This window comes from Lichenostomus cassidix, chromosome 3 (assembly GCF_008360975.1).
Source record: "Lichenostomus cassidix isolate B80296 chromosome 3, HeHo_3.0, whole genome shotgun sequence".
Taxonomy (NCBI): Eukaryota; Metazoa; Chordata; class Aves; order Passeriformes; family Meliphagidae; genus Lichenostomus; species Lichenostomus cassidix.
In genome coordinates, this window is record NC_139483.1 from 14,213,285 (window position 1) to 14,232,607 (window position 19,323).

Below are 19,323 nucleotides of genomic sequence, written 5' to 3' on the forward strand. Positions count from 1 at the left end.
AATTGATGAAAGCAAAATGAAGTACAAAATGTCTCCATGAAGTAAAAATGTCCCCATTCGTCTAACTGATCAGGCTGGGAATGAAAATCCTTGAGAACAAACCTTTTACTAAACACACTGAAAATTTTTTAAAGATAAGTTGTAACTATAAGTGCATTATGAGAAAGCTGATTCCTACCCATTTTGCAGAAACAAATAAATAGGATAATAACCCAGCTGCAGAAATGCTGGCCAGAAGTGAAGTGCTAAAGCTTTGCAGTTACCTTTTCTGTTCACAGATAAGCAGGCATATTGTCATGGGGAGCATCACTGCAAAGTCTTCTAATGTTACATTTACAGTGTGCAGGCAGGTTTTCATCTCTTAGAGAGACCTGCTATCTTGCTGTTCAGTGTTTGGGTTATGCAAGGACTTTGTACCTTGGCAGGCTCAGAAGAAGTGGAGGCAATGTGAACAGCCTGGAAACTGGCTGTCTGCCTTGCTGCTTGTTAAAGGAATTCTGGTGTTAAGAGTTGTCACTTGGGAACCAGACAGAGATGTTGGGAAAGGACTCCTACATGAAGGAACTGCCTTACATGTTGGCTGTACATCCTCATTTTGGGATGGGATGTATGTGTGAATAAAGTGATTCAAATTTAGAATACCCTCAGACTTGTTCTATGCCCAAAGGATGGCATAAGCATCTGCTGGTGATGCACAAGACACCCAGATGTTAGAAGGAAAGTCAACAAAACTTCAATTTACTGTCATCTGCCCTTCTTTGTCGGAGAGACTTTTAAAGGGTAGAGCACAGGAAAAACCCTGCATGTGCTCAGTGCTTCCTCAGAGGAGGGTAATAAACCCTCTAGGCCTTGTTGAACCAAGTTAGTAAAGCATAAAATTATTTAGTAATCACCATTCTAGAGGTGCCAACCTTTGCTGAATGGTAACCAATGTTATTTCAAGACATTTCTAAATATTTATATCAACAAAGTCACGACTGCAATATCAGCTACTTGAGTGCCTCTCTCCTCAGTGGTACATGCAGCATTTCAGCTGGCACATTTGAGGAGCTGTGTTCAGTATCTTAGGTGAGGAAGCACTTAAAAGGCATTAACTAGTAAATTAACATGCCTGTTTTCAAATGGATGTGTGAGAGGAAGAAAAAGGCAAACTCTCGAGTTAGCACTTAAAAACATAAGTGAAATCATACAGAATTTTTTAAAGAAACTAACTTGGACAGCTGCTGCTGTGATTATCTTATGGGATTCATTAAAGCCCTGTTTGACATTCAAATAAGTTCTTGTTTCTGGCGGTAAGAAAGAAGGAGAGTATGTACTTTAAAGAAATTACAGGATTTAGAAGTGAAGATGAAAGATTCAGAACTACCTTGTAGTTACTTTCTGCTCCCTCTGCCCTCTTCTAAACTGGAAATATTATGACAAGAGGTACAGTGACCTCTGATGTACCACACAGGAAGAAATGAGAAAGTTAATAGCGGAAGCACCAAATTAGACACCTGAAAGAACAGGACTAAAAGATGAATAAGAATATTATATCACTTGTCAGCATGGCATTAGAGAGTCCAACTTCATCTTTTTTTTCAGGTTTCATTAAACTACTGGATATGGCTGTTTCTTTCCCAGACCTGTGCAGCCAATTGAAAAGGCTGGATACATTCACTCCAGTAGGATACATTCATTCCAGCAGTTACATGCCAACAACATGCAAGGCCTAAAGACTATTCCATGATGTTCCTATGGATTTGCACTGTACTTCTCTTCCCCATCCTAACTGGACAGAACTGCTCCATGTAGCTCATTCTGTGAGTGGGACTGAACCTCCTCAGGCTTATTCCTCTTGGATTCCATTTGTTCCTGAATATCTACCAGCCAAATACCAGAGCATTTCTTTCCTATGTGGTCTGTAGGAGGTAATGATTAAATACTATAATGATGAAGATACTCTAAAAATATACAAGATCTGAGTAGATTAGACTAAAATATACATGGACAAGGATATGTTGGGAGATGATCCTGTTAGTTGAAATTTTCACCTTAGCGTGGTGAGGATTGAGATTTTTTGCTTTCCTGGTGCATTTTAAATCTTGTGTTTTTCCCTAGGCAAAAAGATGTACTGAGAACAACATAAGTGGGTGAAAAATATAAGAACTGGCAGATTGAAGTGTCATGGATGATGTTCTGCTTTATATCAGCTTATTAGGTGAATATTGTATTTGATTTTGTGCCAGTTGTAAGCCTGGGAAAGATAGATTTTATAAATTAAAAAAAAAACCAGAAAAACCCCATCATATTGCAATATATCTTCACCTATTATATGCATGCAAACTCTTCTTAGAAATGGGTTCTCATATTCTGGGTGGCTTCTAAGAAGTTGATTTCTACCTTTAAAAGAAATTTTAGTTATATAGGTGTTTTGAAGTGATACACATTATGACTGAGATGTTCAGATATTGTAGTAACTGGACTGACTGGCTCAATACACAGCTATCAGAAACCAGTAGGATTTTCCTCTTTCTTTTCAATTCACACAGGTTTGCATTGCTTGGCATCTTGCTTTAAAATTTCGCTGAAAATAAAGCCCAGTCACAAACCACTCTTATCAGAGTGAATTCCAAATAGTTTGGAAGATGGATTTGTATCCAAGTACCTCCATTCCCACAAGCACTCCTTTCTAGAAATAAGAGACTGAGGTCTAAGTTAATTAAAAACATGAGACAAGATTCTAATTGGTCTGATTTTCTTTCAGAAGGCTTGATCTGCACTTCACAATTTCTGGCACATGCCCCTAAATAAGCAATATGTCACATCCCTGTTGCCATACTGCCTCTGTGGGACTGAATAAGCAAAGCCTTTCACTTACAAAGGGATGTTCAGCCTAGGCCACTGAATTCCAGTTCTACCTCTATGATCCCATTTGATTTACCAAAGGCTGCTCCCCTAGATATCTGCTCAATCTGTCTGAATTGACTCACTGGAAATATTCCTGGCATATGCTGTAGGAAAAAAATGAAAAGAAGAAGCAGAAGAGTGGAAGGAAAATAATGAGAGAAAATGCAAAATAACTGTTCTGTGTTAGTTAATCTCTCAGAGCTTTATTTCATCTTGCATTTTGTCACTGTATACCTCTCAAATTTTTAATTACTCCTTTTTTTCTGTTTTTGTTATTTTTACAGGGAATGTGCAGATTGAACTGGAGATTTTCTATTTTGGATGCCATTAAGTAAGCATTATCTGCTCATTCTGACAGCTGATCTCTGACAAGAAATCAGCTGTTATCATTCCTCTGTCTTTCTGCTGGGTTCAGATGGAAACATTTCACTAGAAATATTCTCACTGCAAATATAAGAATTTTTCTTTACACCTGACATTATCTTATGTATTCTCGCTCTCTGAAAAGAAAAGTCCCAGGGTTTTTTTTAACATCTTTCATACAGCCTACACTTCAATAAAGATGAAATGTTTACCTCTTCCACTTTTATGCCTGGAACACATCTATGCAACAGGAGAGTGCAGTTACAAAGGTGCTAGAGCAGGGATGTTAAATGTCCACAGACCTGTTATGTCATGAAGATTGATTTAGTTTGGTCAAGGCATCCGACACTTCCTTTCTCTGTGTGGATGTTCCTAAAAGAATGTCTTGAACTTTGGGAGCACCCTTATCTGCTATGTGATCTGAATTAATCATCTTCTATATCACAACCTCTTCTTGCCTTTCCACACTTTCTATTTCTTCTGCTGAAAGTTTCACAGGAAGAAAGCATCACGGTAAGCCTTGTTTCTTTCCTGCTACAAAACACCATAGCCGAAATCTTCAACTCGTTTTCTTTTAGATTCAAGAAACACATGGGCATCCATGTGTATTTATCCAAAGATAAAACCCCTTTCCCCATTAAGGCATATTTCTTAATCTTCTGCAATGACACAGGAAATTATACACTGCCCCTCACAGACTCTTGGCTTCTCTGCTTTCAGCTACAATTTGCAATTACAGGGGCTCCAGAGCAGCCACACTTCCATGCAGAGCCACCCTCCTCTCCATCTCTAGCCCTGTGCAACAAGCTCACCCCATCAGGTCCTCATTCACTGAAGGGTCACGTCCCTCCCAGGACACTTTGATACCTCAAGCTTCATCTTTGTCTGTCAGGGAAGACTTCAAAGAGCTGCTGGGGTCAGGGTTCAGGTCCTTCTCTGGAAAAACAAAAGAAGATTCTAACTGTAGCTTATGAGGAATGATGCAAAGCAACTGCTTGCATTTTGTCAAGGAGAATGAGCTAAGCCCAAGCTACCCAATAAACAAATCACTTAAAACAATTTGCAAGTCATATTGACTTCACATTCTTTCAGGAGGTATCCTGAAGGACTTTAGAGAGACTTTTACAGAGGAGTTGTACCTACCAGGAGACAAAGCTCTGACTAAAACACTAAAAGACTACCAATGAAATTTAAGCAGTTCCATACTGGAGGGAATTTTCTTCCTTTTCTTGAAATGCAGAAATGTCAAAGTTCTAAAGTGCAAGCAAAGACAAGAATAGTAGGATAGCCTAAATCACTCCTTCAGGAATTCCAGACACAATCTATCATGGAAGCAGGTACTAATACTAAACAGCAGAAAAGAAAAATGCTGCAGAAAAGGAAGGGAAATGCATAAAACTAAATGATGGCCATATACACTCGTCCATTGTTGAGTTATAATTTACACACAGTAATACCAGAAAGAATTATTAATCTATAACTAATCTCAAAAATGAGGAGAGCTGATCAAGTTCCCAGTTGACAACCAGATCACACAATTATCCCTTATGCCTGGATGAGATTGAGCAAAGGGAGTATAAAATATCCTGAAGGATGCCAAGATGTTTCAGAGGGTGTTTACCACTCAGAAAAATGGAAATCAGTATAAGAAAAAAAGTTGGTGATACAAGCTGGACCTGAGACAGCTGGGAAGAAAGGTTGGTATGGGTAAATGTCTCAAAAATCCTTTTGATGTCTTGTGCTTAGAAAAATAAGTAAAGACAACCTGAATTCCTTGGACAAAATCCCTTGCCTTAATGCCAATTTGCTTTAATGACAGAAAATCTTGTTTTGAAACTGATGAGGTTATACAGGGTAATGGCAGAAACTGGATCCCTGTCCAGGGAGATGCTTTCGGTTCTCCAGAGGATGACTGGTAATAACACAAAAGCAGTTCTTACTCTTTAAACTTCGACAGCAATAATGGAAAGCTGCTCCCCTTTCCACACTCTATTACACCTTGTTGTTTTTGCTATTAATAGTAACAATTGCTGTTGGTGCAGCAGCCTGGAGATGTTCATTGGGCTCAGCCCTGTGGTGCCGAGTGCTTCACACACACCTAATAAATGGAACGTGCAGCTTCCCCCTGCCCTGGAGCTCAACTCCAACAAGGCAAAGCAATGAAATGGTAGGAGGAGACCAGAGCATGGTGAGATAGGAAGGGAATCAGCCAAAGGTCACCTCTCAATGTCAGGAGGAAAAGCCAAGGCAGGCTGTGCTGGCTGCAGGCCTCTGGAGCCCCAGCTAATCTGTGCTGATTCCTTGGTGACACTTTCCCAGAGAGCTGACTCTGACCAGGCCAGCTCTTCCAAAACAGCACTTGCATAAATCCCCAAATTTCTTGCCCATTCCATGCATTTTGTGATGCAGATGTTTATTTGCCCCTAACAGGTAAAGGAGTTACCTAAACAACCTGATTGATTATTTTTTCACTCTGATACTTGGAAAACCATTACTGAGCAATCTGAGCCCATGGTGCAGCTAACCAGCACAGCTTTGCCTCTTTCTTTGATCCATGCATCCTCTGCTCTCTCCTGTTATTAGCTGATTATTGACACAGGCAAACAAGTGCTGGTCCCAGCTCCAGGGAGAGATACAAAAGCACATTTGATAAGAGGAGCTACAGCCTGAACATCAGCCTCTATCAGAAGGGAAGGGACAGCAAAGCACTTTCCAAGACTGATTAAAAGCTCTGCTCAGCTGCAGGAGGGTGGGAGATGGCAGCCAGGCTGACAGCTGGCACATCCTCACTGCAGAAGGATGGGGAGGTGGAAGTTTCGATCCAAGGCAGGAACACAAATCCTTCTTGATACTAAGAGTCATAAAATCTGTAACAGTGAATTAGGAGAGTACAAACAGATTTTGTGCTTTTTTTTAACCCCCTGAGAGAATTACAGCTATGTCTTGCCTATAAAATACACAGAAATAAACTTGAACACCCTGGAAAAGGTTAAAATAAATATATTTCAAGGAACTTAAGTGCTACAATATTGTTAATCCCCACCCCCTCAAAAAAAAAAACCCAAACCCCAGAAAATCATTAAATTTTAAGAGGAGTCAATTATATTTCTTTGGGGTTTTTTTTGGCATACTGCACTCACTTTTTCCAACTTCTCAACTGCAGATGCCAGAACTTACTTTTTTTTTTTTTTTCCTAGAAAGCAGTACTTGAACATTATTAAATTATAGTTGAAGTGGGAACCAACACAACGCTAAACAAGAACACCAACACAGACACAAATGCCAATGCTGGTGATGCAAAAAACCACTAAGCCATTTCATCTGACTAAACAGCGTAAGAAACAAAAGCCTTTAAATTGCTAACAAGTTAAATCACAAATCGTAGGGTTTGCTATTAAGTGTGATATACCACAAGAAACTTTAGCACAAACTCTTAGAGCTGGCATTAATTTGTGTTTGGCTTCCACTGCATAAAGCCCAAGTGCACCCCTGAGAGGGAAAATCCTTGTGCCTGTGGAAAATAACTGCGAACTTTGCCCTATGGCAAGTTTGTAAGAGGCTGACACAGGAAAAAAGAAGTGAGTGGAAAGGATCTGACTGGAAACACAATAGCAGACTTAAAAGGCTCTGATAAATGAAAAGTCATTCCGAGATTAGGGTCTCATTCAAAAAAATAACAAAGACATTTTCTGGTATGTGGCTGAAAATAGATTCCATATGAAAACGCTTAGTGGAGCTTATCAATACTTTTCATTCTCAGCAGTCTCTGAATAAATGCAGCATTTTAAAAAACTAAACCAGCATTTTTAAAACATTCTCAAACTTGGACACAGAAGCTACACGACTAATGGCTTCATTTTTCAAACTAATAATGCAGTTTTAAGGATTTTGATATTACAATTCCTTCACACTTTTTTTCCTTCCATCTGCCTGATCTTGTCCTCACTTCTGGTAAAAATACTACCAGCAAAAAAAAAGAAAACAACTTTCCTTGCCTGAAAACTGAACCGACTTAAGAGTCAGTTGGCTCAAATGTTCCAGAAGCTTTGTGGAAAATTCAGAGAAAGCACTGAGAAATTTATAATTTTCAGACCATCTCTAGCACCCAATGAATCTTTAAATCTCCATCAGCAGGGTGTATGTAAGACTATGAACTCTGTAAAGGACTGTTATGGACAGACTTTGTCTTCCTTTTCTATTAAAAAAAGAAACAAACAAACCAAACAAAAAACCAAAAAAACCCCAGCAAACCAAACGGATGGAATTTTAAAAAGACAAAGCAAATTAAAGTTTTCTCAGGTTGTCTGCAGCATGTAATGATACATTTAACAGTAAGAGCACAGCTGGGGGGGAGGGAGAAGCTATTGTTCTTCTGATACACTCGATCCCGAAGCCTTGCAGCGCAGAGTTAAAGCGCTGCAAGCACAGCCTCAGCGCTCCCACGTTTCTCACGGAGCACATGAAGCTGGGAGAAGAGCCGCTCAGCAATATCACCCAGGCGATCCCCGGCTGCGGGAACCTCAGCCAAGAAAGCAACAGCCAGACTCCCCAGAGCGCTGTCGCACTGAAAATCCCCTCCAGCCCAAGCGGGGCCAGCGGCGCTGCTGTCTAGCTCAGTGACTCCCATGCTTCCCTTCCAAAACAAACGCGGGCGAGCGGGCAAAGGAGCGAGCTGGCCAGCGCCACCTGGTGACCGGCGCGGGAAATGTTCCCGCGGAGCCAAGCGAGCGCCCAAAGCAACAGCTGAGCGACACGGAGTGATTGTTGTCACCTGCCGGCTCTTTCTCCTTGGACATGTCTCATGTTCGCAAAGTAGCGTTCTAAACCGAGAGGCAATTTGGTTTAAATCCTGGTAAAACGCATCCTCTCTGTTTTGAACCGGGCGGCAATTCAGTCAGAATTTGCTCTGCTATTAAACATGCGGTGGAGGAAGCTGGGAATCCAAACCACCAAAAACTCAACTCTGCAACCATGACTCAAGCGAATAATCATGAGACATCTGTGGGACTGCTTCCAGGAGTGGGAAAAGCAGCATATGTCTCCAAAAGTGCTTAGAGCAGTGCAATTCTGCCAATTTTATCGTGCATCTCCTATCTGCTGGTTGGAGCTGCAGCTTTAGGAGTCAAGTGCTTCCATGTGAATCTGAATTCTAACCTAAAAAGAAAAACAAATTTTTAACTCTGTCAGATAAAAAAGCTTGGGGAAGTGTGAGACATGTGAACCCCCAAAACTAGGTATCACCATGAGTAATAAAGCAATATATTTTAAAATTTTTGTGAATGCCACGGAGAGAGCGTGGGCATGGGTGCCTGGAGATGACAATACTGAGCAAACTCCGAAATTCGCTCTTGGATGCAGCAGCTCACAAAACCAGCCTTTCAGGAGAGACCACTGCCCCCAAACTCTGCAGGCTTGCACTTCACCTTCTGCCCTTGCTGAACAACCCTTTGCAAGAGGCTGGCAATCAGTTTTGAACCACTTAGGGGAGGAAGGTGGAGAAGAGGGGATACTGACAATTCCTATTTATTTTCACGTCAACTGTGGCAACTGTGGGTAATTACAGTTGTATTGCTTTACATAAATGGTAACTACAATTTATCTCCTTCACCAGAGAAATCACCTAAATGCAGATACAGCCACAAGATCACCATGTACTGTATTACTCCTCTTTGTACTTCTATTAAAAATATAAACTAACAAACAAATCTAACTTATGGCTTGTTTCTTCCTATTTCCACAATGATCCCAAGGATTCCTGCAAGAGTAGAATGAAGCAACTTGAAGTAGCAAATGTTTCCTCTTAATTGTCAGAAATCTGGCACCTTGTAGAGTTGTCTTACACCATAGGAAGCTTATTTTACTGTGTTTCTGTTGTGGTTTTCACCCTTATGTGAGGTTTTTTTCTTTGCTTGCTCTTCAGGCCAGTTTGTATCTTCCAGCACGGAGTGAGAGTAGCATCTCAACTGCATCTTCAAGCAAGACTTTTGCAAACTGACGCTTACAGTGGCTCAGCTTAAAGGTTTGTTCTTGTGGATAAGCAGGCAGGTCTCCTTCCTGGCTGCTTCTGAAAGCATCTCTTCATTGCACTTTCCATCTGCACTGGCTTTTGTTTACCACTAAGGTCAAGTCTGTGTGGTTTTCCCACTCTGCCTGTTGCATTAGTGGCACTCTGAAAGTGAGACTTTCACTGGATGGGAAATGTTTGGTGAATTTTTAAATACCATTATTGATTTCACATTAATTTTCTTTATGAACCAGGGAAAGCTCTTATGCGAGGGTATAACAGCCAAGAAATATTTGACAAGTTGTTTAAAATCTACTGCCTGGAAGAAGCCTGATAGATCAATTAATTTATTTTCCTGATTTTTCAGTACATTCTTTAAACATATTTCCACTGACTATTATTATCCCTCCTGAAGTATACAGCACAAAAGTGATCATATATTACCTGCAGAAGAGATGACTACCTCCTGGATCTCTGCCACATGCAATATGGATATTTTGCCCAAAGCTGGTTTTTTGCTTTCTTTCAACAAAACATGATTAGAACATAAAGATTTTGCCTCTGCACCAGTCCACACCAGTTCTGTGGCTTCTCTTTTAGGGCATCAAACTGGTAAAAAGGACAGATTCTTTTATATATGCAAACTGCTCTACATATTACATCAGTTTACTTCACATCCCACGAGTGCTCTTTTGGATACAGATTATTGACTGTTCTTTGGTGAATAACTTTTTAGTCATTCTTTGGCCTCAGAAAATTACCTTTGAATGTTTAATGCAAAAGTATTCATTATGAACAATTAATGTACTGAAAATGTCAGCACCTCCAGAAGGCATTATATAAAAGATGAGTAAATTTATGGTCATGCATCATTCAAACTTCCTGCACTTTTCATTCTTTTAAAATTTATGTCTTACATTGTAGTACAATACCTTGTAGGAATTTGAGGACCTGAATGGAATAATGTCAAAAATGTCTTTCTGTGTATTTTTGAAAAGGAAAGCAATCAATTAAGAGTTTTCTTTTCTCTACCGCTATTTTTAGGTATGATATGTCACAGCTTCATAGCAATTCCAAGTATTTATATTGGAAGATCTCTTCACAAGTTTTTTAGTCAGAAGCCAAAAAAATTGGTTCAGAGGAAACTTCAGTCTACATAAAGACATTCATAGAAAGTGCGGAAAGTCCTTTGTATCAGCTGGAGGGTGAAAGGACTTCTTGAACCCATTTATAGTGGCAGTTGTTAAACTTTATAATGTAGAACAATCTGAATTTAAACCTCTTAAACTTTTCCCTTTGCCATGTGGAAGGATCTCAGATTGTTTCACTTAATTTAGTAAGCTTTAAGCCTTGAAAATGATGCGTGTTTCACATCACTGTCCAAATGCTCTAAAAAGAATTTTAAAGACACTGCCAGCTAATTAACCAAATCCAGGAGCAGCAGATTCTAATCTAATTTCCAGTAACACTTGAAGTAACAGTCTCAGTCAGTGCAGCTGGTTTGCAGTGATGGACTTGACATGATTAGCTGCAGTCATGGGGAGCACATACCTCTCTCATCGAGTCACAGCACCACACCTAGGAGGAGGTGAGGAGTTCAATGGTTTGTTCCTCCTTGGCAAGAACAAAGGGCTCCCCCCAAAAACCAGAAGAACCTTCAGTTCTGAGCACTGCAACTATCAACTTCCTTCTTTTACACAGTCATTCTTCCAGGTCATGGTACAAGTGCCACCTTTGTACCTTTTTGATGGGAGAGGCACAAGAAGCCTTGTCTTCATGGAAGAAAGGTTTGTTGGTTGGGCTTTGATCATCTTTTAGCTGACAGAGGTAATTGCTAAGTTTAATACTGAGTACTTAAGTACATTGGCTTTTAGAAAAAAAGTCATCAGTTGCAGAAAGATTAGGAATAAACATAATGCCAGCTGACTCTCCCTCATAGAGTACAATAAGGGAAATATTGTTGGAATAGGGTCTGTATTTCAATTCAATTATATTTGGCAGCTCAATTAGAATTGCTCACTATGATATAGATATTTCCTCTTTCAGTGTGCTATAGTAATGGATATTCCCTTTTTATCTCAGCTATGAGTGATGAACAGGATGTTTCTAATTAAAACCAACGCCAAACATTCCATTCCCCAATCTTCACCTTTTTATGATCCTTCACAGACTACTCTTCCACACCTCCAAAAATTGACTCACAGATTGGACTGCTACCTTCTTTTTCCACACCTCACAGGCTGAGTACAGAAATATTGCATACAAATAGTCCATCAGAGTGTGGTGCAACAGAACCAGTGACCTGTCAAGATGCTCACGTAGGCTGTGGAAACTCCATGACTGTGATATCTGGACCTCCCCTTTCCACCCAAATGTGTTCAGAGCTATGCAAAATTGCAGCACTGAGCAGCCACAGCCCAGGATTACAAAAGCAACAATAAAGGCTGAACATTTATAAAATTCTAGATCAACAGCTTCTCTACTGATGTTGAGCATGCACTTGTAGTGACTGTCAGCAACCTGCTTCCATAAAACAGCATACAGACATCACTTCCCTTTATCCAATTCCTAATAAGAAAATTCTCTAAAATATTACATTAGTCTTGTTCTTATTCAAGTTTTCCTTCTCAGTGAACTGAGACTTGAAAATACATGACGATCTTGATTTCCCATTTTGCTCTTCTGATTTGCTGTGAAGAAAACCATAAAAACTAAAGCAATGAGAAGATTTAAGACTCAGGAACTCCGTGACTCAGTAAATCTGAGTTTGTAGTACTGGACAGAGCCAAGTGGAGGAAAAGCAGATTTTATGTAACATATTTAAATCAGTTATTCTGTAAGCTGTCCTTACAGTGAATATGCATTTCCATATACTATATAAATTTTGTCAAGGCCTAGATCACATTCATGCTCATCACCAAGAGTTGGTGGAGAGGATTTTACAGTGCCATTGATCTCATTTACACACACATTCTTCTGAATGGATGATTTCTCCTCCATCTCTGCTTATCAGCACAAAGTAAGATAATGATAAGAAGCTGAGATGTTAGGGCTTCACCACAGAAACAGGATCATTGGGGAGTCTAAAAGATCACAACCAAGCCTCTGATGGAATAAAGATGGGATAGGAAAACCTTCTAGATCTAGAATAACCTAGGATGACAGCCGAGCAGACTCAAAAGGAGATACCTGCAGCAGGCTACCCTTAAAATCTATTCTATTCTGCCAGTTATTCCTAGCAAAACCTTCTGTTGTTGATTAGCTAACCCTGCTGAGGTCTAGGAATGTGTGCATGGAAAATGGAGGACAAACAGAAGCAAAAATGTCCCCACCAAGTGGATAACTGGAAAAACCATGCAGCACTGGAGAAAGTCACCCGTAGGTATTGGCCTGTAAGACATTCCTTGCCAACTTATCTGTCACGTGCCCTCAGCAGCAGAAGTCCAAAGCTCCTTGAAGGCAACAACCAACATCACCACCACGTGGCAACAGAGAGAAATGAACTGCTTAAAGTCTCTACTCTCACCGTGCTCCCAAGTTGGTCATCTCTGAAGTACATGCTGGCACCTGCCTGGATGGACAGCTCAACCACAGAGCAGAACATAGGGCTACAGCAGCAGCCCAGACAGGTCCTACAGCAGCACAGCTGTGCCTGAGAGCATTCCAATAAAACATATCTAATTAGAAATGACTTTCACCCAAAGGCCCAGGGAAATACTAAAGGCATGCTTCCAGGTTCACAGTGAGCCGATCTGTGTGCAAGCTTCCTTCACCACAGAAGGGCCATCCTTTCCCACCACTTTTCCAAATACCATTGCACATTTCTAAAAAATAGCTGTGCCTTCAGCTGGATTAGTTTGCAGTCAGATTACCTCCTTGGCTGCTGCAGAAATGCTGGCTGACAGGGGACAGGGTAAGGGCAGCAAAAACGTGACCGTGAAGAGCAGGATTGCTTCTTAATGGCAATGGCAGCTTGGACCCTAACTGCAAAACACTCTGCAGGGCATTCAAAAACGCTTTCTGATGAAATGTCTCTTGGTCACCAGGATAGCAAGACCTTTCCCCCATCCTTATCAGATAGGGCACAACAAAGAGGTCCACCTGAGACTGCAAGATGGAGAAAAAGGACCTGAATTCCTCTCTTCCACCTGCTCAGCCTAGAGAAGGAGCAAACTGGCAAGACATATGCACATACTGTGCTACGACTTTTTTTCCTAGGTGAGCTCAATCTTTCTGTAGAGAACTCTTATGTAGAAAAAGATACAGCTTTGGAGCAGGACATTTAAAATGGCATTGGGCTACCAGTCAGCAAAGTGAAAATCTGTAATATCTTTTTCACCATGACGAACTTGTTCCCACCAGTTAGCAAAATCAGTTGTTGTTAGGGTTAAAACTGTCAGCACAAATAAAACCCACACCCACCTGCTCTCCAGATTTGAAGTGAAGGCAACTGTATTCATGACTGAAGATGAGACCACTTTAACCTTCCTGCCTCCAGGACTGAAAGAAGCATCACTCCTCACTGCTGACCAACCCCTCTCTGTATGAAGATACCAAATGCCTTTAAGCACCCCACCTTTGGATGCTCTACGATGCTGCTGTTTGACACACTGAAAATGAAAGACTGGGATTCCTCATGCTCATTTCAGATTTAGCTGCTCATAACAAAGATGAAGCAAAGTGTCCCTAACTGCTCCTGCCACTCTAAGCCTGTGATGGACAAGCTTCAGGGAACATAAGTACTTCATAAAGAGGTCAGAATCCCATAGAGATATTTCTAGGGAAGAACCAACCCCTAAACCAGCAAAAATTTTCATAAAGAAGCCATTATTTTCATTTGGTAGGTCTAAATCTGGAGCCAGGCCCTCACACAACTCTAGCCTTCTGGTATTAAGTGATTGATTTTTCCAGCTGGGACTATTGGATATACTTCTTGTAAACATTTCTCATTTGGGACACGACTCAAATTCATTCTGTTGAAAGATCTCTTCAGACTGCATCCTCTCCAAGGCAATATAAACAATAGCCACACCAGCTATACTTGGGGGACAGAAAATCCCAGCTCTAAAGACAGAACTCATCATATGGACACACTGCTGATGCAATGTGCAAAACCAAAGCAGACTCCAAGGAATAAAAATTGAGTGAAGCCCTTACTTTATCTCTGTCCATGCATGTTTGGAAAGGAACAGCAAGAAGCAAACCTTGAATGAATGAGAACCACCAAGTCAAAACAGTATTTCAGTATTATATTGTATCTAGGCAGATCATTCAAGAGACTCGTGCTATTTCACAGGTCACCCATAAAACTGCTGATTTGATAAACATTGTTGATTGTGAAACACTTATACCAAATATATTTTAATTAACAATGAAGCTTTGCACCGGCTCAGACTGAAATACCTAAATTCAGTACAATCCAGAGGAGCAAGCTTGGGGATTTCAGTGGAGAGCAGTGGGTACTATTCAGAAAAATGGGCTGAAAATACAGACTGAGATGGCTCCATACACCTTCTCCCTCCCCTGAACACACTCCCAAAAACTCCAGAAGGCAACTGATGTGTAGATATTTATCTGGCTATGAAATTTCTACCAAGAGAACTAATAATGCTTTAAAACTCAGACATGATCCCTTCAGGACATTTTCTGAGAAGTTTCTTTTATTAAAAAAATTAATGAGAACTGAAGTACCACTCATGCTTCCAGAGAGCTTTTGTTAGGGCAGAATTCAGAATTAACATGTTAGATAAACATGTTGCAACAGTCATGTGAGCTTATAGGAAACAACACACATTCCCCACCCTGAGGTCTTTATTTTTAGTGCAGAAAGCAGGTTGGTATAGCAACAGCAAACATCCCAGCCACAGACATTCACCCAGAAGGCAACCCAGGAAGGTCAACTAACATCAAGCTGGATTTCAGGAGACATGGATTCCAGGTAAAAGGAGGAGAAATTTAAGAGTCTTTTTCTGCAAGAGTGGAAAGATTCTAGCTGCATGACATGGGATGTAAAACACAATTAAGAGGCACTGAGGGTCAGAGATATTGCAACAAAATGACATTGAAATTTCTGAGCTGCAGAGCAAGCATGTTCAACCAGTTCTAGGTATCATTAGCTTTTTTTGAAAAGCTCACATCTTCCAATCTTAGGAGAAACAACCCTCTAAGTTCAAAGACCTACAAGTCAGAAATCCACACTGGGTCAGTCCTAAATCTTCAATGCAGTATTTTTAGTCCAGGGACATGTTAACAGTGTATGAGATGGCTAGAAATAATAGGCAAAAATTCTTATGCTTCTGAAAGCAGTAACATGACACTGTGGAGAAAACCTTAGGTAAGGACTCCTGTACCCTGGGTTCTGTTCATAGCCCTTTTGAAAGCCTGGAAATGCTCTTGGACAAGTCATTTCAGCCCTTTCTGCTTTGCTTTCATCCATACAGAGAGGGAGAGACATGTGGTTCCTTTGCAAAGCCACTTGAATCGATTAAAAAGCACAATAAAAAAAAAAAAGATTCCTTGTATTTCTTGTTCAAATCCATGAGCTGTAGCAAAAGGCTCTGTGGTGGGCTTTGTGTAATAAACCATAACTGTGCTCTCAAAATATTTCTTGTTCTCTCCCAAATATCAGGAAGCAAAAGCTAGGGAGAATACTGTACATTGCTACTTAATTAAAAGCCAGCAATACAGTGGGGTTTTTTTCAATTTTCAAAATTATTCAGGATCTGAATAATTTTTAAATAGTGCTTTAGGCCATGATATACTAGTCTGTCCTTACTTATGTTTTGTGAACCCCTTAAAAGTAATCCACAGATGACAGATTCATTGAAATCTGTTCCTGTAGACTTGTTTTGATCAACTGTTAAAGCAATACCCACATCCTCAGGGTAAGTATGGATCATGACAACTTAAATGTATCTGTCTGACATTCAAAGAATTTCCAACAGGCTCTGAAGCAAAAGCCTTTAATGTACATGTCTGCAAGCAACCTGAAAGGGAATAAAATAGTGGTGATTCCTGCAGATCACCCTGGCCTCAAACAGCCTTGCTGACTTCACAGTTTACACTGTCCCATACTCATTTCCCAATCCTGCTTATTCTGTGACCCCACCACCTCTAATCTCTCAGCAATACTCTGAGATTCTAGAAAAGAAACACTGCACTGGGCTCACTATCTTGATCTTCAAGTTGTTTTAACTGTCTTCACTTTAGAGCAAGTCAGCTGACTCAAAGTTGCTCTTCTCTCTCTGCACATCACCCTCACAAATAGGAATGCCCTTCATGACAGCATGCACTAGTTCTCTCAAGTGAAGCTGCCTCATCTTTAACTATTCTTTATTAACACATAATTAACAAGTTATGTTATCACTAAGCACTCTGTGGCATCTCTTCCTCCACGCAGGAAGGAAGGTGATCTCTTCAAAGCAGCAGGCAACTCTTCAAGAAGAAACAGAGAACCAGTTATCATTAACATTTAAATACACACACATTTGAAGTTCAGTGCAGCTTAGAAGATAGTCTGAATATGATGAGCTACCACTTGACAACTCTGTCCAAATTGCTTATGCTATAAATGCTCCAAGCAAGCTCTTCACCCAGGTCTTACACCTTTCTGTTCATAATGTGAGGCTGTTCAAGGGTCACCAAAAGGTGATTTGTGGCCAACATAACCAGCCCAGCAAGCATTTCTATTGTCGACAATTATGCAAAAAGATCACTGTACAGTTTAGTTCCACTTCCCATTCCCTCTCTTCCCAATTTAAATAAAGAAAAAGCTGTCTTGACAAAGGCAAAATTATCTTGCCAGTATAAATCACACCCACATTCAGGAATGGCTTATTAGCATATCATACAGAATGGCTTAAAGCACCTCCACAGTGGTCAATACAATGAAGCCCAAATTATTAATTTGGGCTTTCAGTGCCATTTCCATCATAGAATGGTGTTTTCCTTCTCTGAGGCTTTACAGCAGCAATGGAGGCATAGGATGGCTAAGTATAACATTTTAAAGACTGACAAACAAACCTGAAATTATGATCAAGTCCCAGTTAGGATACATTTAACTGCTATGAGAAGAGATTCAGAGTTTTAGTCAATGTTTTGATGAGTTTTCAGGCTTTCTACTGTCTGGCCTTCTAAAGCACAGGCAGACCAGACCACTACAACTATTTTACTCCATGCTTTGTAAGCATTGAATACTTACAGCTACTACTTTTTAGCACCAGTGATTTATTTAGTAACTTGATTAAGTCTGTCTTATCCAGCACATGGTTCCTCACTGTTTCAACTCAGAGCATTTATCACAAACTCCTGCATAACCTTCTATAGATTGCCCTCAATGCATTTTGGCTATCACTAAGACTCCATCTCAGACCTAAAGGAGCTAGCTCCAGAAAGCGTTTTTTAGGCCAAGAGACCATTCAGTTTCAAACTAGTTCCAGACCTTAAAAGGAAGTTTAGAGTCTCTTTCAATTAAATAACGTTTTATTCTAATATCATAACCTTTAGATTGTTGAAGGCTCTATGTGAAAATTAGCTTGTCATCCACCCTTGAACAGGCTTCCAAAAATTTAGACAGAGTGCTAAAAATCTGGATTATACCTATATTGAGCAATTTAAGGTAATCTTGTGACAGCAAGAGTTCATATGCTTGGTGAAGAGAGTACAACTAGAACAACTAAACAGAAACAGATTCAAACTATCAAAAGTTTAAAGACTACAAGTTTTTAAGGATGGGAAAAATCATTAATCCTTAAGCATGACAGTAAATTCAGCACAATAGTTGGGTAGGGTTATTCTTCCCATTCAAGGGTTAAAGCAGAGTTTCACAACTCAACTATCAAAAATAAAAGTACTTTTATGATATTTACATGTAATTACATAGCTCTACAGAATGTTCTGTACAGCAGCCTGGTAATTGTCATGACAGAAACTGGCCCCAAACGGACTGGTGTTTATATTCTTTTCCCCAATGAAATTCTTCTCACAGGAGCTTAACTTTTCTATTAGGGGAAGAAATAATAAAGTTGGCAAGAATTGCTTTCCTTAGACATGGAAATACATCCCCCACTGTTTCTCCAGTCACTCCTCAAGGCAACAAAATGTAAAGTCTCAAAAGTGCTCCTTAACAACTGAGACTTCTCATACGTTTATTTTCGGTCTAATATGAACTTAAGACAAAATGTCACTGTCATTTCCGTTAGAATCACAAATATAGATATTTTTAAAGCTTTCCTTTTGTAAAAGCGGCACTTCCTATAGCTACATTATACCTTCATTTGTCAGCTTTAAACAAGCTGCGACCTAATCTGTTTTTAATTACCATCATTTATTTACATTTTACACCAGATAACACTCCTGCTTTTCAGGCATAGACAAGGGCCCTGGTTCCAGAAGCTGCCACAGCTCGGTTTAAGCAGGACTACACACAAACCCACCTTCACAGCATTAGCAGCAGATTCCTGAGCAACCCTACAAAGAGCAGACCTCTTCTTTACTGCTTGTGTTGTGCCATCCATTTTATTAAGGGATTTCTGAAAAGGAAAAAGACCACAGCTAACTTCATTTACTCTTTCTCCCTGCTAAGGCCACCAGCTTGAGCATCAACACAACAAATAATAATAGAGCAGGAGAAGCGAAGTGCTAGCCCACGATAAAGAATATATCGTTGTAGTACCAAAAGGTAACACAAACACGAGTGTGCACACCGGCCAAGGAACATAGACAATTCCAGAGGGAAGAAGTGGTTAACAACCAGCGAGGAAACCGAAACGAGCCGGCACCGCAGCACGGCTAATCCCAGCCCAGGCAGGGTTACCAAGGCGCACGGCACCACAACAAGGCACCTTCGCCACACGCCCGCCCTCTCTCCCTCATCGCACACGGCCTCGGGGAGCCTGCCGGGCCCCTCCGTTCCCCCGCTGCTGCCGGCGGCTTCCGGGCTGCCCCAGGCCCGGCTCCCTCTCGGGCTCGGCTCCTCCCGGGCGCCGCCGCCACAGCCGGGCCCGAGCGCCGCCATTGCCGCCCCGCACGCGCGGCCCGGCCTTTTATAGCCGCCGCGCCGCCCCACC

At 40.7% G+C, this 19,323-nt stretch overlaps 1 protein-coding gene across 9 annotated transcripts; it reads right to left on the minus strand.

Moving 5' to 3' along the window:
• Positions 1–1,335: 1,335 nt before the first annotated feature.
• Positions 1,336–19,302, minus strand: LOC146439113 (uncharacterized). 9 transcript variants are annotated; one of them, XR_014850677.1, is made up of 4 exons: positions 19,099–19,302; positions 18,691–18,786; positions 13,679–13,796; positions 1,336–4,188 (listed from the first exon to the last, which is right to left on the minus strand). XR_014850677.1 is itself a non-coding variant. In XM_085054595.1 (3 exons), exons 1-3 carry the CDS (start codon positions 19,269–19,271, stop codon positions 16,673–16,675), a joined length of 315 nt encoding a protein of 104 aa, XP_084910721.1. In that variant the 5' UTR covers positions 19,272–19,302; the 3' UTR covers positions 16,560–16,672. The 9 variants fall into 9 exon arrangements, 2 of the variants coding, with proteins under 2 accessions (XP_084910721.1, XP_084910722.1); XR_014850675.1 differs by having other exon boundaries at positions 19,071–19,302; XR_014850673.1 differs by having other exon boundaries at positions 18,961–19,302.
• Between the last annotated feature and the right edge of the window lie 21 nt (positions 19,303–19,323).

Excerpts from the sequence above, each read along its gene's own strand:
- LOC146439113 (XM_085054595.1), bottom strand. The coding sequence starts at position 19,271 with ATGGCGGCGCTCGGGCCCGGCTGTGGCGGCGGCGCCCGGGAGGAGCCG. Across the intron at positions 18,787-19,070 it reads TTGTGGTGCCGTGCGCCTTG|AAATCCCTTAATAAAATGGA; the intron begins GTAACCCTGCCT and ends TTTCCTTTTCAG.